The following is a 22152-nucleotide window of genomic DNA, read 5'->3' as shown; positions in this document are numbered from 1 at the left end:
GCTCTCGCGCTCTAGCTCACAATTGGTCCAGCGATGCTGCGCGAGAAACCTGTCATCCAAGCAACCAACGCGCGCTGCCCAAGAGTCGCGCATCTTAAACAAAATCTTTTCATCTTCACTTCAAAATAAACGGACCGATACTACAACAACATATTCCGCGCCTAAACTGAGACCGAAACGAAGCAAGCGAACCCGTATTGTTTTAAACACCGTTTCCTCCGCGCGTGGCTTTTGGTTTGTTTATATTTTCGTAGTTTGTCAGCTTAAGCAATCCGAAATCTTTTTGGAGAGGGCGCTGCGCGCGAGAGTGTGCGCGTGAATGTGAGCTTTTGCTTAATACACAGAGACATCTCAAGTGTCGGTTTCGCGCTAATGAATAGACTTCACTGAATGGAATTTTATATTTAGAGCTTTCGTACGCCGCTTCTCCCAACGGGCAATAGTGGACGGCGAAGCAGAAACGGACACGCGAAGCGAGCTCGCGGCATGGCAGTTTGTGACATCTAGAAACATAAGGGACGAGACGCTTGTCGGTTTTAATCCCAACCGGAATTGGCGACTTATGGTCTTTCTAACGGTTTTAGGTGAGGTATCGCGGTGAACACTCCAGCCGGTGACAAAATGATGGCCGGCGGGGCAGTTCAGCAGAACGGGATATTCTCCGTTCCTCAGCACATTTTACAGTCGCCACACATGGACTCGGATCCCTGTGATTCCCGAAAAAGACCGCTGGAAACACCGACCGAGGCGAGCAGTACCAAGCGCACTAACACCGGAGGTAAGATCGACACTTCACGCACGGGGGTACAGTCAGCGCGGGCCTGCTGCTCAAAAATAAGTAACGGAAAGCGACACATTACAGTTATGTTTACCGTAGCCTTGTTTTGGACATGCATATTTAAAATAAACTATAATTATGGGTTTAAAAGGAAAAGCATGGGGCAGCTTTACTTTTTATTTGGCAAAGTGGTTAGATAATAAAACCGTTGGCTGAAATAAAAGCACAGCAACTGTATATCTGTTCTGATATTCAATTAATAGGACACGTTGTTAAACCCGCCGCATCTGTCCAGCCTGACCCTGTCTGACCCTATGGGGTGACGCTCAGTGTGCTGCTGGTAACTCCTCTGGGAATGAAGTTAAATTGAGCATAAAATGAATGAAGAAGAGAAAGCGCACATGCGGCTTTGGTTTAATCCCTATTCACATGCAGAAACAGACTCCAACAAATGATTGGAAACAAATGATTGGATCCTTTTCCATGGCACCATGTGGGGCTCTTAATAAATAACAAAAAAAGGGGTTTGATTTGATTGCACACGAAGCTACTGTCATGTCTTAAATGTACGCCTGTAATTGTAAATGGTTACATTTTGTGGACGAACTACAGGTTTCGTGAATCTGTAAGATCTGAGCCATATTGCCTTTATTTATAATAGTCTGAGTCATTAGTCTTTAAATAATAACTCATGAGAAGGTCACATGATAAAGTTTTAAATCTCTTCTGAACTATTGAAGCATGTGCATTTGGAAATGCTGGACGGAAGCGAATAGAAAGTTGTGTACATTTCTGGCAGTTTGCTGATCATGATCCGTGGGACAGCAGCTTGGAGAGCCGTGCAGCTGTCCAGCGAGTGTCTGGATCAAAATCACCCTGCGATATTTGAGAAGAGTGGGGAAAGCACTCTATAAATTACTCTATAACTTTATAGTTTACAGTGTTGAGAGCTTGACCTGAAGTCTTGTAACTTTAAGGTGAAGAATGAATAATTTTTTATTTTACGTATATAAATTGTGATTCTTGTGACTGAGATAACTGTCTGCTTTATATATGACAAATTATACCGTTATATGTGTATTGAATCCCTTTGATATATATTTCACTTTGATTCTGGAATAATAGTCATGAGATAATAATAAATTATGAATGCAATTGTGCAAATTATTCCATTATTAAGGATTGCAAAACATTAATTAAATGATAAATGAATACAAGTAAAATATGCTATCATTCAGTTTAACAACTATTTATGAAAGCTTGCCAATGCATCAGTCTTTTTTATGTAGTCAGGAAGTTAGTTAGCTCTTTGTTCAGTGACAGTTTGGCTCATCATTCATTCTATCGCTCCACCTATCTGGCTTTGTTAATTAAAACATAATCCTATCAATGAACATCCCCTTCCCCCTACATGACCTTTGACCTGAAGAGAGTGAAGAAGAGGATGGTCGAAATCTTTCTTTACGCCCCCTCTTCTGTAAACAACCATTGATTACTGATGCTAATTTCACCAGTACACATGCGGTGGCTTTGTGCGCGCGTGCGCACGGCCTTTTACCAAACGCAATTGAAATGTTATGTTAATGTTGCTAATGGAGGTTTTGGCAGAGCTATTTATGTTGGCGTGGTTTTGTGTGGTTCAGTGTTGGATCAAAAGGTCTGAGTTAGAGAGAGGGAGAGAAAGCAAGAGAAAGAAGGACACAGGTGCCCTTGCAGTGTGTGGTGACGTGAGTTGACTGTGAATTGGGCAGGTGGTGGGAAGAGGAGGGGCTATAGAGAGAGAGAGGACTCATGTATTCTAGAATGTCCAGTGGATGTGTTGAACGTGATTGGTTTGCTTGAACAGAAGCATCTTTCTGCATGCTGCATCAGAGACACCCAGCAGGGTACGTCAATGTATAGATATGTAGGATTCATCAACATCAGATGAAAAAAGCTCATATGCAAATGAAGTACGACCCTGGGACCAGTCTTATAAACCCTCCCCCACGTTCAGATCCGTGCAATGGTCGTGTATGGCGTTGTAGGATTTATAGGCAGTAATTTATTTGGCCGTCCCCTTGGCGCTCTGCGGCAGATCCTTTCTGCCATTTTCGAAAATTTCTCTCTCGCTGTGTTTCCAACATGGCCGTCCAAGAAACCCACCGCCTCCCCGTTTTCACTCTATACCTCCTCTTCGCTCACGCAAGGTCACTCCCTCGCACTTTCTTTTACTCTTTCTCTCTCATTTCCTCTTTCTCTCTCCCACAGCCTCCCTCCATCCCACCTTTTCATATTTCACCTAAACGTGAGCGAGTCGCTACGTCTTTTATAGTGCTGCGTCAAAGTGGGGGGGTGCGACAAGGAAGAAAGCCTTGGTGTGTATGTGTGTGTGTGTGACGCCGGGGAGGGGTGCGGGGTGATTGGACACGCTAGGTGCCTCTCTGTAGAATGCAGCACAGGGCTGGAGCTCTCGCTGAATATGGATGAGAAGGAAAGCAGAGGGTGATGCAGTAGGAAGATTCCCCCCGTCAGTCCGCCTCTGCCTGAACAATACAAGCCTCTCCGCTTTACACACACATACACTCTCATACATACATTCACACACACACACACACACACACGCATCTCACACACACAGCAATTGCATTACCATCACACACAATCAGAGAAAGAGAGAGAGGGATATATAGAGAGAGAGAGACGGGGGCTGACTGCGGGTATGGAGGGGAGGATGCGCTGACGTTGTCCCCCTCTCGGATACGAACCTGGGGAAAAAGGTTGACTGGCCACATTCCTTGACGGCGACCGAGCTCCTATGATCAGCCTGCAGTCAGGCATCGCTCCCTGGTACAGACTCTCAGCGTCCATGGCTATCTGAACCCCACCTCCAGCACAGTACAGCAGAATGGGTAAGAGATTCGGTCCCCTTTTGTTGACTTGTTGAATGTGAGAGAGGTGCGTGCCGACGAGTTGACCGTTTTTCTTTTCGCTCTCCATTCTTTCACCCTTTCTTCTCCTGTCCTCTGTTGGCGTCCGTTCATTCATTCAGTTGCGAGGAGAGGCTTGGTTGTCCTTGCAGTGTGCCTAGGACAGGCCCTCCTTTTCACATGCAGAGTGTGTGTCTTGCTTGGGGGTGGGAGGTTTAACAATGCAATGCCTCTTGACCCAATCCCTCTGTGTGTTTGCATGACACTCTCATTACACTGTATGTGCCATGGGTATGTGTGTGATCGTAGGTTCGAGCCCTAACCGTCTGGCTATGATTGCGGCTGTGCAAGTATGGCTCGCTGGCAAACAGCAGCAACAGATTGTATTATTTACTCAGAGTCTCACTGCTGAAAACCTGTTACGCCAGCTTTCCTTACATCATTGCCGCAAGCAGAGAGAACGTGAGTAAAAGGCATGGGAGAGGAGCGGTCCCAGAGCACCATTCTCAAGTCAATGCTGCATAAGAATGCGCATTTGGTTTGCTTTTTAACAACAGGTAAGCGACAGCAGCCCATCTGATTGGCTCGTTCCGCCATCACAATGTCATCTCGAAGTCGTCGTAGAAACAATTGTGATGGCGAGCCATAATGGAGAGAGTGAAGTTTTCGCTCATTGCCGGCCAAGGTCACACAGTCCCCATGCAGTCGCCGCTCTGTGAAACGGCTGTCAGCGTGTATGGCGGGAATCTGAGATTCCCATAATTGGCCATAGACTTTGTGATGTGACACAGTTCAGGGATTAAGAGAGCCTTGATTGCCTTTTCATTTGTGTTGTATAAATGCGCTTACACTTTCCTTATCTCTCTACGCACCCCTCCGGCTGCGCTCTCAAAAACCTCCATCATGGATTCCTGAGCGTGTGTCCACTGCGTCCTGTCCTCTTCCTCCGTTTACTGCAAACTGTCCCCATTAAACCATCTCTCGAACAGTGTCTGCATTCATTCCATTCACACTCGCACCCTCCCCTTTAACAGAACAGTCATTGATAAGATCAGGATCTTCCCAGCTGTGTATACATGTGTGTGTGTGTGTTTGCTCAGCTAGCTGATTGACTAGATTCCTATCATTACCTGTCAGTCGTGTGTGGCAAAAAGCATAGAGTCGGGTGAGGCAATGATGTAATGCGTATCCCACTGCGCACCTGGAGCGCTGCAGAGGACAGGTACAGATTGAAGCGCTCCTCACGGCTCCATACTGATCATCGCCATGTCTGCTACCCTCTCTCAAGGGCCCCATGAAGAGTAGCGGTGGTTATCGTTTCCTTTCGGCCCTCGCGTATTCGTACGAGCGCTTGTGTATGACGTCTTTACGAGATTAAGCATTTGTCGGACGTTGCGTGTGTTTTATCAGGAAACCATGAGGTCAGTCCCAGTGCAGAGAATAATAAATCGTTCACCCTTTGACATTTGCACTTATTCATTTAACAAATGATTTTCTTTAGAGTGACTGAGCACAGAGCAGAGCCAGTCAGTTTGAAAGCGAGAAAAAGAGAGGGATGAACAAAAGAATACCATCGGTGCAGATAAGGTTTTTTAGATCTATATAACAGAGTGAGGAATACAGTTTAATTCTACCATTCCCACAGTCATTCGGTTTTTATTTTAGGAATGTGTGGAAATGTTAAGAATTTAGTCCCTCAGTGTTTTTCTCGAATTGTCTTTTCAATTGAAATTCTGCTCGTGTATCTATCTATCTGCACGTTCAGCTGCGTATAAGTGACTTAAACTGTGTATAAGCTTCTTTCTTTCTTTTATCTTTCTTATTTTTTTCTTTCTTTCTTGCATGCCTATTTTGTCTTCCTGTTTGGTCTCATTATGCATTACAACTGAAGCTTATGTTTGCTTTGATCTTAGTGCCATCCACTAACTGGCCCTCTCTCTCCTGCCGGCAGTTCAGTTTCTCAGGATTTCCCATGATATTAATGAGATTATATCCTTATATGATGGTTGATTACATATTGACCTGTCTGGTCTTCAAGCGATTTCCAACGTGTTGTGTTTCACTGTTGTTCCACTGAAATAACCCACCAGCCGTAATGTACGGGGGAAATTGGTGTAAGGTTAGCTTAACTCATCGCCGTGTAATGTGACGGACTTTACTGTGATTTGGAACGTATCAAGTGTTTCCAAAAGAGAGTCAATCAGAGTTGCTTAGAGACCATAATATTTTCACCTTTTCCCTGCACCCCTCCCATCTCTTCATTCTCTCTTGTTCTTTCCCCCTTTACTAGTACTACCCTCTAAAAGTATTTCCTTCATGTACGATATTCTTAATTTGTATCTAATTGTTTACATCCCATGTTTAAATATCAGCTTCTTTCTATATATCTTTGCTTTTTATTTATTGTTAGTATTTTTGCTGATATCCTGCAGTCTCTATCTCTCGTTGTGTCTCTGTCTCTCTCTTCTCCTCTCTGCAGTGGTACAGGGTCAGCTGCTGGAGATTGGGGGCATTTGTGTCTGCGAAACCCATCTTATCTTTCGGATTTACCGCCGTCTCTGAAAGACACTGATTTAATATACAAACACACAATTCACATTCGTAACCATTCATCCTTGCGAATTCATACTTTCACACAATATAATAATGCAGTAAGAACGAAAAAAAAATTAAACCACAATCTTAAAAAGACTCAGGGTTTCTAATATCACTTGACTAAATCATGTTAATGAACATATTAATGCAGTATACATTTTGAACAAGCCAACAACTTTGTACTTTAGCTCTTTACTTCAAATTGCTTTGTTGTTGTCTTCAATTGCAAGTCACTTTGAATGAAAGTGAATGAGATCCTAAACAAATAAATGAACAGTAGTGATTAGTTTGATAAAATAGTAATTTAGTGTACTGAAACATTGTTACTGTTATGTTCCAATGGACTCATATGTTGTGGCCATGTGTTGTATTTGAAAAGTCTAATATTGAAGTGGGAAAGGGAAGCCTCTCATCCTCTTGGGAACCTCTGACTGACTTATGCGGTGTTGGCTGGGTTCTTCAGGACAAATCTGAGGATTTAGCATCCATATGTTCCTGCCCAAACAGCCTTCCAAGCAATTACCCACAAGCCATTGCCTCGGCACAGCGAAGCGCTACAGGCTGCCTAAATACCACCCGTTCCACATGCTTTTTAAACCTGAACTTCTGCGTCTAATACTGTACCATCATGCCAAAGATCCGACTGGTTTGTCATACGGCCGACCCTTTCTGTGTGTGAGAGAGAGAGAAACTCAGATGGTGGAGAAGATAGTGAAGGACACAAAACGTAAAGATAGTTTGGTTAAATTTAGACCTCTACCAATCCAAAGCAGGTCACTTTATCTCTGCATGTGGAGAAAGTGGGACAGAGGCAGAATCGCTAGGAACTCATCAGGGAGAGAGTGAAAAAAAGAGCAAAACGAACAAAAGAAGCAGGCGGTACTCTTATCATGTTTATTTTGTATGTTGCCTCATAATGAGGAATTGTAGTAAGGGGCTGTGATGTTATATGATGGTAGCCTCTGCTTGACTTTATGAAAACCTATATAACCTAACTACAATTAGAACTAGGCATGGGCCGGTTACCGGTTTCAAGGTATACCGAGGTTTAAAACAGTCAAGGTTTCAAAATCACTAAAATGTTCTGTCATACCGTCTCCAAATTATGAGCTTTGTTTATACAAAATCCATGAAATCATTAAGTCACGTGATTGATTGATGTTTACATTTAATATACATTATGAAAATATATATTTTTTGAAAGCTTATTATAATTTAAATTATAATAATTTTTACCTGGCATTTTAAAATATACAGCAACACCGTGAAACTGTGGTACCGCCAGAATCTTATACCACCCAGTGCCTTGATAGTCAAATCCTCTGAATTAAGCAAAATGACTACAAAATGCAGATTAATTACAACAAAAATAATATTTTTAAACCCTCTGAATATAGCTGACATGTAAATACAATTTTTTGATCAGGCTCTTATGTTTGGGTTCAGAAATTTCATTTTAATGGCAATGAAAAGGTAATTAGTCAGAAATGGAAATGCCTTATTTTCACAAATGTGACTTTTCATTGGTATTGAACACTTTTGCTCCAGAACCCTCCACACAAAAAACCTTTTTAAACTTTTAAACTTATAATTAATATCATCTTTTTTGACTAGTGAGAAGTCGCAATAAATTATAAAAATAAAGTTAAAATAACTTAAGCTAATATGACTTTATTTTTATAATTTATAGCAACTTCTCACTAGTCGGGAAAGTTCAAATAAATTGTACACTCGTTCATGCAATTCTTCTGTGTACTTAGAGGACTTTAATGATTCATGTTGTGTTTAACAGATTCTGCCAACAAACTGGTATTTGTGCCGAGATCATTTGGTCAATATAATTTTTGATGGCGGTTGTGTTTAGCTGCTCTTGCAGCTGAGGTCTTCATTTATAAGAAATTATTATTGTTACTTCAATTGTAAAATGTTGTTAATTTTATTTTAAATTCTAAACAGTGTATGTTGAACTACAGTACAAACAATGGATAACTTATTAATATATATAACAGAGATTTGTAAAGAGGTTTTAATGGTGTGTTTGTGTTTGGTGTGTGTGTGCAGAGGAGGGTGAATATTTCCTGAAGGTGTTGATTCCCAGCTACGCTGCTGGTTCAATCATCGGTAAAGGGGGGCAGACCATCGTCCAGCTTCAGAAAGAGACTGGAGCCACCATCAAACTATCCAAATCTAAAGACTTCTACCCAGGTATCATGCATATGACAACACTCACATTTAAAACATCTCTGATTAAAGATATTGTGACAGTAACCCAGACAGGGCTTATCCAAGTCCAAGACCAAAATGCATGTTTGAACTGCCTTAATTTAAAAACATCTTGCACTCACATAGGGCTGTTAATTATTAATTAGTTATGGGGGTAAATAATGTGTTTTTGTGTGCACGCGACTGCGTGTATCTAAAGCAGTGCATGGAAATCCGCATCTCAAGGCTTCAGACAGAACACAAATGCTACCTGAGCATGGGTTTTAAAAATGATCTTGTATTCTGGTGCCCTTTAATTAAACAATTTCTATTACAGCCTAAAAGTTAACCTTGGCGTGTCATAGAAGTACATTGGAGCGAATGTGGTACAAATAAGAAATGGAGTTTAAATTATATGGACTCAGAATGATCCAAGGGGAATGGATTTGAGGACGCAGCAGTGTTGAAATCAAGGCTGTAGCTGAGACGCGAAACTGAGTTTAATTTATTAGGACATTCCTCAAGTGAAATAGATTTCACTGACGGCGCTCTGACAAGTGTACATATGCGCTAAATTAGAGAGAAAGTTAATGGGTCCAATATCATTGGTCTTAATAAGTGTGGGTCTTTAAAATATAATAAACATAACTTAAAATCACACCATTTTTTATAGTGTATGCAGTATTATTTTACATTTGATTACTTTATTCAATTTATGTACTTTAAATCACAGACCAACTTAAAAAAAATAAAACATGAAAAGCACTGTTTATTTTATTCAGTTTGTGGGTTATATCTCTATTTACATGCAAATATTTATGTGCGATAAAATGCGATTAATTAGATTTATTAGATTAAATATTTTAATTGCTTGACAGCCCTAATCTTAACGTATATCAGTGGCACTGTTTTGTCTCAAGATGCACACCAGTATTGTTTGGTTGTAAGGTTTGTTTATAAAAACTAAGAACTAGTAATCTAAACCCTGTCCGGGAAACAGCCCCATTAAGTTTTAATGACTAACATCTCATAGCTTTGTACTTAGTGTTTGGTTTATTATAAATAAAACACTCCTCTATATCTCATGTATTCATACTTTGTTATTCGATCTTGTTATAAATCCTCACAGTTAAATCATTTAGTTTTCTGTGCAGCAGATGTCACAGTTAATGGTGCCATGCATTACTCTCATTCACATTAAAGACTTAAAAAATAAAGGTTCAGCAGTTTTTTAAAGGAAGCAATCACGCGGGTTCTTGGTACGGTTGAAATTAAAAATATTCTCCGTTCTCAGATGGTAGATTCTTTAGATCTGCATTCTTTGTATATTATCTTTAAGCTCCAGCACACAGGTTTTCTAATATAAAAACAAAAATAAAAAGTTCTTTGGAGCTTTTAACCACACTTTTTTGTTTCTAATTAGAGGGTTTGTTTTTAATTTAAAGGAATGCATGTTTAATTTGTTTTAAGTAAATGCATAATTCCCGCTAATAAACATTGATTTTCCACATAAGTACATATTTTGCGCATTGAAATCTGTCTGCAAAGAAACTCTTTAGAGAGTAATCAGCTTGTAAGAGTTCTGAATAGTACACTGAGAGCTTTGCTGCATGTGCCGTATATGAGTCTGTTTACAGATGTTGGCCTGTCTGTGTCATTGACTATAGTATCTGTTTTACCACGTGTGCCGTTAAAAACCTGCTTTATGTCTGAGAAAAAAATAAAGTCGGTAGAGAATGACAGTGGAGAATGTGTCCATAGGGAGAGGAGGAAGTGTGTGAGAAAGAGAAGACGACTGCGTGTGTGCATGTGTTGCAGCTGTGAAGCATGAAGCTAAATATTGTCAACATTATTTGTCTGTGAATATCTGTTTTCATTTATTTTACACACACACACCGTTACATCCCTCTTTTAAATTAAATGTGAAAGAGACGCAATGTAAAGCAAGGACACGTACAAATCTGAATGCCAAGCATAACTTACATTTTATCGTAAAGCTAACAAAAATTAAATGAATATGTGTGGGAACATTTAAAAAAATATAAAAAAGCACTCAAACAATACCTGAACCCTATCAAAAGGAACTGAAATTTACAAACTAAAAAAGGAAAATAGCAAAAAAGAAATAAAGCTTGTTTGCTGTTTTTCACCTCTTTCCTGTTTCATTTTGCCAGCTTTTTTATAATTAATCATTTGTTGAGATGCAGTTGCTTAAGGGTGGACCTAAAGAAACAAAATCAAACAAATTATGCGAGCCCAAAGTCATGACATCACATAGAGGAAGAAATGCACTCGAAGCACAGACCGTATCACCTTATCACTGAACGTATCTTGAGACCAACTGTTTAGTCTTTCACCCTTATTTTAACACACACACACACACACACACAGTCTCTCTCTCTCTCTCTCTCTCTCTCTCTCTCTCTCTCTCTCTTGCAGTCTCACCTGTCGTCAACCCACTGTATGTACAACAATTTGATCATATCTCAGCCTCGACCTGTTTATTTTTTTTTGGTTATACCAACAGCATAACGTCATAGTACCACTCAATACAATTCGCAGCACATCAAACTAAACAATGCGATGCTGATCTGGCACAAACAAACACCAGCACATCCTAAATCATTCTTCTCTCTGATATAATAGCAGCTTCTCTTCCAGACCTCATTTGTCTTATGAGATGCTGAAAGGGAAACATTTAAACTCTCTCTGGCTCCCAAGAGAGCTATAAAAAGAATTCGCCTAACGCCGAGTGGCTTTACTTCAGCCAAGGTGTCCTTTACCACACACACACTCACTGAAGCCCATCACACTAGGAAATGTAAATTACATTTTTTGTTTTAATTCATTTAATTGCAAACTCTTTCCATAACCTTCTGAGACATAAAAAAGACTGAAATTAACAAGCACACCTATTCTTTCATGTGTTTTATCTGTAAATATTTCATCTAAGCTTTTTAACATGTTTAAAAGAAAATGTCAAAACTAAGGAAGAGTTTGTGTCCCACACACTCTCGAAAAAATGCTGTACTTTGGCATATGTGCTGTGATTTAGATAAGAACAGATGTGCGATACTCAATCCGGTGGTTAAAAAAATAACATCACAGCCGAGGAACAAACACTCGGTCGAGTATGCATGTGTGTTGCAGCACATGCACAACTATCCCTCCGTACCGTTGCCCAGAAACAAACACACAGCAACAACCTACATACTCTACATCTCTCTCTCTCTCTTTTTCTCTCTCTCTAAATGAAACTGAAGATCATGACAGTATATTTAGGACACTGAATGATAATTTCCACCACAAGACTGAACAAATCCCAGTCTGAATTCATGTCGACACAATACGCAGAAGATTGTGTAACAATACTTGCTATAGATTTCATCTCTCCGGCCGTAGAGAATTCGTTACAGCCCGGTCAAAACTCTGCGGTTCTCTAACACTTACAGCAAGATTCTGGACAGGTCGAGTGCTTTAAGGCAGTGAGATGCCAGAGATTAGTAGTGTGTGTGTGTGTGTGTCTTGAACATTTGTGCGGCAGGTCCCGCAGGAGCGATCGGGTTAGTTTAGATTTTGATGCATACATGAATTACACCATGCTGACAGAAGTTCATTCCTCTTTATACCTTGTTGCATTCATAATTAATGAAGAAAGTGCTTGTTTAAAATGTTTTTAAGTGATTTTATGACATCCTGAAATACAATAAATCTCAATAATGGATATGTCATAGTGCCTTATATTTCGTGTAATGAGAATTGTTTTAGAATTACTCCACTTTCTTAAAAAAAATCAGGAAGAAAATTTTCTTACCCCCATATTATCCAAAATGTTTATGTCTTCCTTTGTTCAATTAAGAAGAAAAATTTTGCGACCATTTTAAATAAATATAACACAAGGACATTAATTAATATCATTCCACATACAACAACGTCAGAACGGTCCTCTTCTCCACACTTGTAAACACTGGGCGGTAGTTTCACATAGGTCATGGATGACCTTTCGATGTGATGACGCATTACGTGAGGTCGCGCTGGTGCATTACACGGCTTGTGCAAAACGAGAAGTTGTGGTTTAAAAATACATATTTTTAATTTTTCTTGCTGAAAATGACGATCGTTTTGCTAGATTAGACCCTTATGCCTCCATTGGGATCATTTAGAGCCATTTAAAGCTGCTTTGAAACTGCAATTTTAAATTGCATTTAAACTGCACTGCAAAAAAATGACATTCTTACTTACTATTTTTGTCTTGTTTTCAGTAGAGAATCTAAAAATTCTTAAATCAAGATGTTTTTTCTTGATGAGCAAGTATAGTCTTTAGACAAAAATTTACAATTTAAGTAAATTTGTGCTTAAAACAAGCAAAAAATATCTGCCAATGGGGTGAGAAGTTTTTGCTTAAATTAAGTGTTTGAGAAAAAATAAAACTTATTTTAAGATTTATTTTCTCACCCCATTGACAGATATTTTTGCTTGTTTTTTAGCAGAGATTCACTTTGTATATTTTTTTGTCCATAAACTAGACTTATTTTCTTAGATCATTTTGCTTATCAAGAAAAACATCTTAATTTAACAGGGTTCCCACGGGTCCTTGAAATCCTTGAAAGTTTGTGAATCTGGGGAAAAAAATCAATTTTGAAATTATACGTACATAGATACAGGTCATTAAAAGTGCTTTAATCTATTTTAGACAAGAAGTTTACTGGAAAAAAATCCATATTATTCCCTGTGTGGTATAGGATAATATCATAAAAATTCTAGACTTTTTAAGCACACGTGCTAAACTGTTCACTTTAAATGCTTATATCTTCTGTATGGATATGTTATTTCATACCAAAATGCTTTTTTGCATAGTTTGTTTGACACATGAAAATGCTGCGTATCCCTTGCCATACTTCCTGCGTCCCTGTAACGCCGTCTTTGGCAATATTTCAGATAGGGATATACTTCCGCGTCACCCTGTCTTTGTCGTGAAGCCTTACCATTGGTTGAATTTGATATACACATTCAGACACACTTACCCCTGGACGCGTCCCCAAAGTGTCACCGCAGTGACTCAGTGCGAGTTCCAGTGAAAGGGAACTATAACAATGTATCTTAAAATGTAACACAATGTAACCTTGCTCTCACTTGCAGTGTGTCCCCACAATTAGTCCTTGAATTTGAGGTTATTGGACCTGGAAAGTCCTTGAAAGGTCCTTGAATTTGAAGTTAACTAAGGTGTGGGAACCCTGTTTAAGAATTTTTACATATTTCTTCTAAAACAAGACAAAAACACTAAGAATGTCGTTTTTGTAGTGTGTAAAGTGTTGGGGTCCAATGAAGTCTATTAAATTGACAAAAATCATGGAATGTTTTTCTTAAAAAACTTAATTTCTTCTCGACTGAACAAACAAAGACATAAACATTTTAGAAGACATGAGGTAGAGTAAATTATTGGAATTTTTTAAGACAGTGGAGTAATCCTTTAATAAATGCCTCCTTAAAAACTATATTTCTGAATGGCCTCAGGGCAGGATTAAGCGGATTTTACACAAAAGTATTTGATGAACGTATAGTATGTGTAGAGCATTTAGTTACAATAATTATCTCATTTTTGACAGAGACGTTAATCGGCTGTTTCATCTGAACCTTTAATATGTCAGCCTTTTGTTTTTCACATGCAAACTCTGCATACTGATATGTGTTTTTATATTTGTGACTTTGTGTTTGTTTAGGTACGACAGAGCGTGTTTGTTTGATTCAGGGTACGGTGGAAGCACTAAATGGAGTCCATAACTTCATCGCGGAAAAAGTTCGTGAAATGCCTCAGAGCAGTCAAAAGACTGAACCGGTCAGCATTCTCCAGCCACAGACCACTGTAAACCCAGATCGTGTTAAACAGGTTTGTTTTGTGAGGCTGCCGTACCACTACAACACAAACTCCACAACAAACCCCAACACAACTTAGTATTCATGAGAATTAGTTAGTAAAATGTGTTGCACAAGCAACTTTTAAGTTATGATACATGCATAAATATGAGTCCATGAACCCCAGCTTAGTCTAATAATGTTCTATTATTTGGTTATAAAATGACATTCCAGACAAGGACAGCTATCTGACAGTGATGAGCAACACTGCTAAATAAGCACCGCTAAACACTTCAGGCGAATGTACCAGCCCAGTAGAGGTAGAGCACAGGGCAGGCTGGTGGTTGTCCCCAAGGGAAGAGAGACTGAGAGGGGCAGCAAAGTGAGAGAGCCGTGGGTTATTTTTACCTGCTTGATACTGGCAGAATGAGAAAGAGAGAGTGAGTGAGTGAGAGAGCAGCTGCAATGTAAGACCAGGGATCAACAAATGGCAGAAATAAGCACTGACTTAAGAGATAGACCTCCTTACACAGTCACACACATGCTGGTATACAAACTTAAACACATCCAAGCATGCAGGGTTAGATATTGTAAACGTTAAAGCAGCCAAGCACATTCTTATACATTATTAGAAGGTAAACATCCACAGATGCATCTTAGATTATATAGCAGTGTCTATTTTTGGGGCTGTGTGCAGTCTTATGCATGTTATGCATGTAATTCCTCAATCAAAATGACACTCCCCCCTCCTCCACAGGCTAAACTGATCGTGCCCAACAGCACTGCAGGACTCATCATCGGTAAGGGTGGGGCTACAGTTAAGGCTGTGATGGAGCAATCGGGAGCCTGGGTACAGCTTTCTCAGAAGCCCGAGGGCATCAATCTGCAGGAGCGCGTCGTGACGGTGAGCGGGGAACCGGAGCAGAACCGAAAGGCTGTGGAGATCATTGTTCAGAAGATCCAGGAGGACCCACAGAGCAGTAGCTGTCTCAATATCAGTTATTCCAACATCACCGGCCCAGTGGCCAACTCCAACCCTACCGGATCCCCCTTCGCCAACTCTACGGAGGTCTTGCCCAACGCCGCTGCGGCGGCCACAGCCTCGACGCTCCTCGGCCAAGCGGGCCTTGCAGGCATGGGAGGGTTTCCTACGGCTATGTCTAGTCTTTCCGGTAATGATCTGCTTGCCATTACGTCGGCCCTGAACACTTTAGCCAGTTATGGCTACAACACCAATACGTTGGGGCTGGGTCTCAACCCGGCCGCGGCATCTGGAGTGCTTGCTGCCGTTGCAGCTAGTGCCAATCCTGCAGCTGCGGCTGCAGCCAACCTGCTTGCCACATATGCCAGCGAAGCCTCTGGAGGAGGCGGTCATCCCGCAGCTCCTAGCTTAGGGGGCTTCTCACTCGGCTCTCTAGCGGCTGCCACAGGAGCATCTAACGGTTACCTGAATCCTTCATCCCCACTGGTGGCATCATCTCTGCTAGGCACAGAGAAGCTGGCAGAAGGTGGAAAGGAAGTGGTTGAGATCGCCGTGCCAGAAAACTTGGTCGGTGCCATTTTGGGAAAAGGTGGCAAGACTCTGGTGGAGTATCAGGAGCTGACAGGGGCACGAATTCAGATCTCCAAAAAAGGCGAGTTCATTCCAGGCACACGCAATCGCAAAGTTACCATCACGGGGTCACCAGCGGCGACGCAAGCCGCTCAGTATCTCATCAGCCAGCGAATCACGTACGAGCAAGGTGTCCGTGCCACCAATCCTCAGAAGGTGGGCTAGTGATGGACAGGAGCGGGGAGGGGAACAACAAAAATGGGAACCGAAGAAAAAAAGAGAGAATTAAAAAGATGACTGGAAGAATGAGAAAGAGAGAAAGAATGGAACGGGTCGGGGCTTAAAACACGTCCAAATATTTCAAAACAAAATAAGGACAACAACAAAACCAACGAAAAAGATCTGATGCGGAACTGTGAATTGATAACCTGTTTGGGGCGAAATGTGATATTTTGTGACTGAAATTCTGCTGTATTTTTAAAAGTGTTCGGTTATGTAGGTCTGAATACTGTGCCCTGGGGCACTCAGAGGAGGAGGAGCTTAAACCTCACTTCCTCTCATAGCCGGGGTCTTTTGGATTTAATTTTCAGTTTTTTGCTTCCACTGCAGAACCCTCACAGTTTAGTTCAAGACCTGATCCACACCCTGAGCAAGGAGATAGGAGTTCAAAGTGCTCCCTCTTTTGATTGTTTTATTAATAGTAAATCCAATCTCCACAACTATACCGTAGGCCTAAAAATGAAAAGGCCATCTTGATGGCTCGCATACTTTGAAGATAGTTCTGAAACATTATATTAACTCCCTTATTATTTTCAACCAAGGCTTAATCTGAAACACCTGCTCACGTTACTGGATCTCTGTGATTATTCTTCATTATGGTCGATTCACACATATGTTCACATTCAGTCTCTTTTAGATTTACTCAAACCTGTGATTCCAGGTTGACCTGAATGTATAAAGACTTCCTGATATTGTTGGGCTTTTTATATGTACATATAGTATCAAACTGAGATGCTGTTGAGAGCAAACCTAAACTTCAGCCGCAGACACAGACAGACGGCATACGTCAAAAGTCACATACTTACCATTCGAGAACAGGAATGTAAAACATACATCACATGCATTTACATGAATACATACAAACTTACTTGCAAGTGCAGTTTAGTCACAGGATCCCACTTTGGTGCTATAAGAAAACGCATACGATTTTAAGAGATTTTGATTTGAGAAATTATGCGTGGGTTTGTTAAAGCCTTTGTTAATTATTAGGGGGCATTTTACCCATGATGAGGCTAACAATAAGTGGATATTCAAAAGATCCCGCCAGAGCAGAGACAAAACAGTACACTTAAAAAAAAATGTCTGTTTTGCCTCGGTAACTTTTATCTCTCACTACGGAAAACCTTCGGACACGCTACCAAGGAACTGAAGAATCCTGAACTTGAAAAATAATTGGACCTGTTTAGACAGATGTACCTCTTAACTCCTCCTCTTCCTCTGATTGGAGGAGCCAGGCAATGTCTGTGCCTGTTTTGTTTTGAAAGGAGCTCAGGTTGTCATACCTCATGTTCGAGAAAGGAGAAAGATTTCCAGTTTGTATGCAGTGCAGCAAAGTCTTGGGTGCATTACGAGTGCCACCTCGTTCATGTCGCGGTTGAACCCTGTTTGCGTCAGGCTGGCAGCAGAGGTGCAGTTGAGGTAGTGAACGAGAGACTGAAATGACACACAGCTTTTGTAACCTGTTCGAACTCATTCGAAGGCCAGAGGACGCTACTCGAATGACTGTCTACCTTCAGCCTTCTACTGTAAAGCAGCGTTACTGCAAGGCAAACTCTTGCAGATTAACCGATCTTACATCTGCTTCCTTCGAGAAACCAAACGTCTAACAGCATCGAGACTGCAGGCCGTTCCCTTTGCCCGATGTCTCTAAGGCATTGCTGGAGAGTTTCATTTGCCCTCCACCTTTTCGACTGATCAACAGTTGCACAGAAAGCGGTGATAGTTAATCATTACTTAATTCCACTGCATCAAAGTGTTTGCTGCTAACAGCGTTTTCGGTCTTGCCAGCAATTGTCTCTTGCATGGGGAGTGAGCGGGAGGTCCCGTACAAAGAGCGAGCGATCGTCTCTGAACCACACTGTGAATCCAGCGGCCTGACGCCATCGCAACTATGGAATGTACTGTACATATTTCACACCATCGAGGGCGCGTCCATTATGACACAGCGTGACGGAACAAAGCAATGAAACCGAGCGAGCACAAGACCGGCCCCTCCGTAGGAACGTCTACCTGTAGTTTACCTGGCTCTTTCGCAAAACCGGAGGTCGCTGAGGGTCAGATTCCCCCGCAGCGTCCGGGCCTGTCATCAATTAGCAGATCTCCATTTGAACCCTGAACTTCTATATATAACAACAACACCGCACAGCCCAATCTACTGCTGACCTACATACACACTCTAAAAGACATTCATCATCTCCCTCCAACTACCAGCCCTCTTATCTGCTCTGTGAGGGGCGAGCGAAAACGTAGAAAAAGGAGGGGAGAGAGAGAAAGAGAGAGATCGAGATTAAGAGGGGGAGAGAGTAACCTATTTCTATCCATTGCATAATTACGGGGAATATTATCACTAATGGCATTTCCCGTCTCTCCTCATTGCTGTTTTTAAATGCCATTTAAAGTTTAACACACACAATTTTTAATTATTAACTGTACCAGCCATAGGATATCAGGTTCTCAAAGTAATAGCTATTCAATACTCTTCGGAGATCAAACTATGTACCTGATTTCAGAAGCACAAGCACTGCAGTGCAACAATATGAGGGTAACATGATTATTAACTAAGGGTGACGGACTAATTTATATTTGGAAAAACGCAATTATATATGCTGAAAATAAGCTTGACATTTCGAGATATATACGTTCACGACATTAGGGTCAAGTGTCTCTCGCTCTCCAGTCTCTTGTTCTCTCTCTATCTTAGCACTACCTCTTTTCTCTTTCTGTCGTCTTTGACCCCTTATGTCTTTCTCTCCCACTTTTGTCTTTTCTGCTCTTCCAGCATTTCGCATCGAGCCTCTTTCTCCTCTCACTTTCTTCCTCTCCAGGCTGCTGGTCGCCACGGATGTGTCGCGCGTGCGCGGAGGTCCGTGTGTCCCTGCAGGGGCCGATGGGTATTCTGCCCTGCGTGGTGAACACCGTACCTCTGGACTGACGCGCCACATAATCTAACATTAATACACTTTCTCCCTTGCCTGAAAATGACTCTACCTTAACTTAGCTAGGACAGGGAATCTGTGCGGAGAGAACATAGAGGTGCGTAAACCCGGAACTCTGGGTAAAAAACAAAACATATAAAACACAAAACAACAAGGGAGATGGATGTGATAGCCGCACCTCAATGGCAAACGATTGCTTCGTTTGTGCTCTATGTTCTCTCTCCTCTCTCTGAGAACTATCTAAAACTCATCTCTGCATTTTCCTTCATTTTTTTAAAAATGAAACTGTGGAATCCGTCGCGTCTCATGTTCTTCGTGTATTTTGATGTAGTTCCTCTAGTTTGTGGTCTAAATGCAGTCTTGCGCTGTTGGTTTCGGTGTGTGATTATCCGTTATACTCGTGTGGATGATGAAAGTGCCAATCAAGCCTGGTTACGATTAGCTTTGCGATTTGTTTGTGCATTAGAGTTGCTCTCTTTGGAGTGCCAGTGTCCATATCTACGTCACTGATAATTTTAGATCGACTTAAAATGTAAAGAACTATTGGAAGCAATATTGTAGCATGTTGTCAAGTTTTGTGTTTTGTTATGTCTGTTGTATGAGCCTTTGGATTTACTACAAATTTTGAATGAATAGGTTTACATGTACTTTTTTGTAATACCGTAAGTTTAAAAAAAAATAAAATATGAAAAAATGCTGCTATTTGATAAGTGAAATATACAGAAATATTTTAGTTGAAAAAAAACTATGTCTGGTCTTTTGATTAGGATTGTGCTCGTTTTCGACAGGGGTATAAACGAGGTGTATCGATATAAATTACATAGACGCAGTAATAATAGTCAACCTGTGCCAAACTAGACCATCACAGCTTCTCAACGTGTAGGTGTGTGATGAAACGTTAGATATCAATAACTTATTTAGAAGCATTGAACAAGTGCCAATCAATCAGTATCTTTTAGTTCCAATGAAAAGATAATCAACGATTGAAAAGAATTGTTGTTTTTACCCCATAGCTGCGTAGACTAAGAGAAGCATTGTTTTATGCATCCATATGGTTTTGATACACTCAGTAGAAGCATCCTGTGCATTCGTTTAACCTGTGGCTTCCGCACTGCTTTTACGTCATATTGTCCCTGTAGGTCGGCATGGAGTAGGCATACATATGTTATACACATGTTATTAAGCACTCATAACACAGCCATTTATGAAAGTGTGTTTTGTGGATTTAGGTGTTATCTTTTTGCACGTCTCTATTGCATGATATCCAAGTGAATTATTGAGGGGTGGGAAATCAAAACTAACAGACGAACATTTAAAAAAAAGAATAATAATAATAATAATAAAAAAAAAGAAGTAACCGTTCTGTGTCCTATGTCGCTCTGAGACACGGTTCTGCATGTGTCACAAACGGAGCACTCTTTCTTTTGTCACTACATTCTTTTTATTTTTCTCTGGTTTTTACTGCATATGTTTCTCTCGGTCAGATGGGTGTGGCCTTATAAACGCCAATACACATAGGCCTAAGAACTGCAGCGTAACCATGGGAACTGGAGTCAATCAGGAATTTATGAAAAAGCGAAAGGATTCCAGTTTACGGCAAAGCGAGACATCTCTCGGTCTCTGATTTCAAGGGAAAACACCCATGCATGGAAATGTCGTTTAATTTCGAATTTGGGCTACGGTCACGTTTGTTCACATGAAGAACTGCATTCATTGGTTTCAGACTTCTCTAGTTTCTCAGCTTGATTCTCCTAACCCCACATGTAATTTATGAATGTATTTACATTTGCATAAACTGAAACAAAATGTTATTTCAATGTTAAATGTCTTAGGTGTGACGTTTACGGCGGAGGTTGTAAAGTTCATGTAATTCAATCATATCTGTCAGTGTTAGGAAGGCCCAGAGCCACATTAGCACCCAAAATTCATTTCTCTCCTCCTGTCTGCTGATGTATCAAATGCACTTTACTGAGCATTAGGTCCCATCACAAACACACACACACACAGTGTAACCTTCTACTGGATGCAAAACTGAACCAAGCAACCTGTTTTTAACATGGAAAACTTTGACAGATATATTGTTGTTTTTCCTGTTGTTGTGTTTTTATTCTTTTCATTCTTTGGTGTTTGTAAATGAGTTGTAATTTTTTAAAGTGTGTTTTATTTTTGTATTTTTGTTCATTTCGGGGAGGAGAGGTCAGAAGGAGAGTGTATGATGTGTGTCCTGCATTCCACTGTCTCTCCTATAACATTCCCTTGAGTGTGTGTGTGTGTGTGCGTGTGTGTGCGTGTGTATGGGTGCGTGCATGTGTGAGAGACAGAGAGATTGAGTGAGTGTCAATGTGAGTGAGTTAATGAGAAAGTTTGCATGGGTTTGTGTTTGTGAGTGTAGGTACATGCAGACACTATTGTTACCATTGTAATTGCCAACTGTGTGAAGCTGAACTGCTTTGAAAGTGAAAGGTGTTATTTTTGATTTTCAAAACTGTACGTTCTGTTCAGTTTAGAGGAATGGAAAATAAATTGCAGAAACCTCTGAAAAAGTTTTGGTGTTCTTCATTCATTAAAGCAGCTTTTCCCAAACCTTTCTGTCTCACGTACCGCCACAGCCCCATTAGTAGGGCTCAAGCACTCAACAAAAATATATTACTATTCACAATATTTAATGATTTCATTTTTACTGTGTTCTGTATAAAATCATACTGTGAAAATATAAACTTCATATCTTTAATATTGACTGAGTAAGGTTAATGAAATCAAACTTTAAAGCTCAACATCTCAAAATAGATTGAGACTTTCACTTGGATCTCTCAGATAGTGTTGCATATTGTAATATTAAAAATATTATCTAAAAATATAAACTCACCAAGTAGTACACACACACACACACACACATATATATACAGTACTGTGCAAAAGTCTTGCCACCATTAGATTTGTTGTTTTTGCAATAGTATGGTGATATATAATTTTCTCAGTCTCTTTATTAGAATACAACCAGAATATATAGGAAAGTTGTATGTAGTATTGAAACCAGTATAAAAGTAT

General features: G+C 40.5%; 1 protein-coding gene across 2 annotated transcripts; it reads left to right on the top strand.

The window, feature by feature from the left end:
- The first annotated feature begins 70 nt into the window (after positions 1-70).
- On the top strand, positions 71-21648 carry nova1 (NOVA alternative splicing regulator 1). Of its 2 annotated transcripts, none has more exons than XM_065293519.2 (4): positions 71-778; positions 8344-8487; positions 14205-14371; positions 15095-21648. In XM_065293519.2, the coding sequence occupies exons 1-4, from the start codon at positions 622-624 to the stop codon at positions 16112-16114; spliced, it is 1488 nt and encodes a 495-aa protein (XP_065149591.1). In that variant the 5' UTR covers positions 71-621; the 3' UTR covers positions 16115-21648. The 2 variants fall into 2 exon arrangements, with proteins under 2 accessions (XP_065149591.1, XP_065149592.1); XM_065293520.2 differs by lacking the exon at positions 71-778 and adding an exon at positions 3053-3669.
- Positions 21649-22152: the final 504 nt, after the last annotated feature.

This window comes from Paramisgurnus dabryanus, chromosome 5, assembly GCF_030506205.2.
Source record: "Paramisgurnus dabryanus chromosome 5, PD_genome_1.1, whole genome shotgun sequence".
NCBI classification, from domain to species: domain Eukaryota; kingdom Metazoa; phylum Chordata; class Actinopteri; order Cypriniformes; family Cobitidae; genus Paramisgurnus; species Paramisgurnus dabryanus.
Note: the sequence above shows the minus strand (reverse complement) of the source record. Positions and strands in the feature narration are given on the sequence as shown.

Coding starts and splice junctions, on each gene's coding strand:
- nova1 (XM_065293519.2), top strand. CDS start 622: ATGATGGCCGGCGGGGCAGTTCAGCAGAACGGGATATTCTCCGTTCCT. Junction 8,488..14,204: donor ATCTAAAGACTTCTACCCAG/GTATCATGCATA, acceptor GTGTTTGTTTAG/GTACGACAGAGCGTGTTTGT. Junction 14,372..15,094: donor ACCCAGATCGTGTTAAACAG/GTTTGTTTTGTG, acceptor CCTCCTCCACAG/GCTAAACTGATCGTGCCCAA.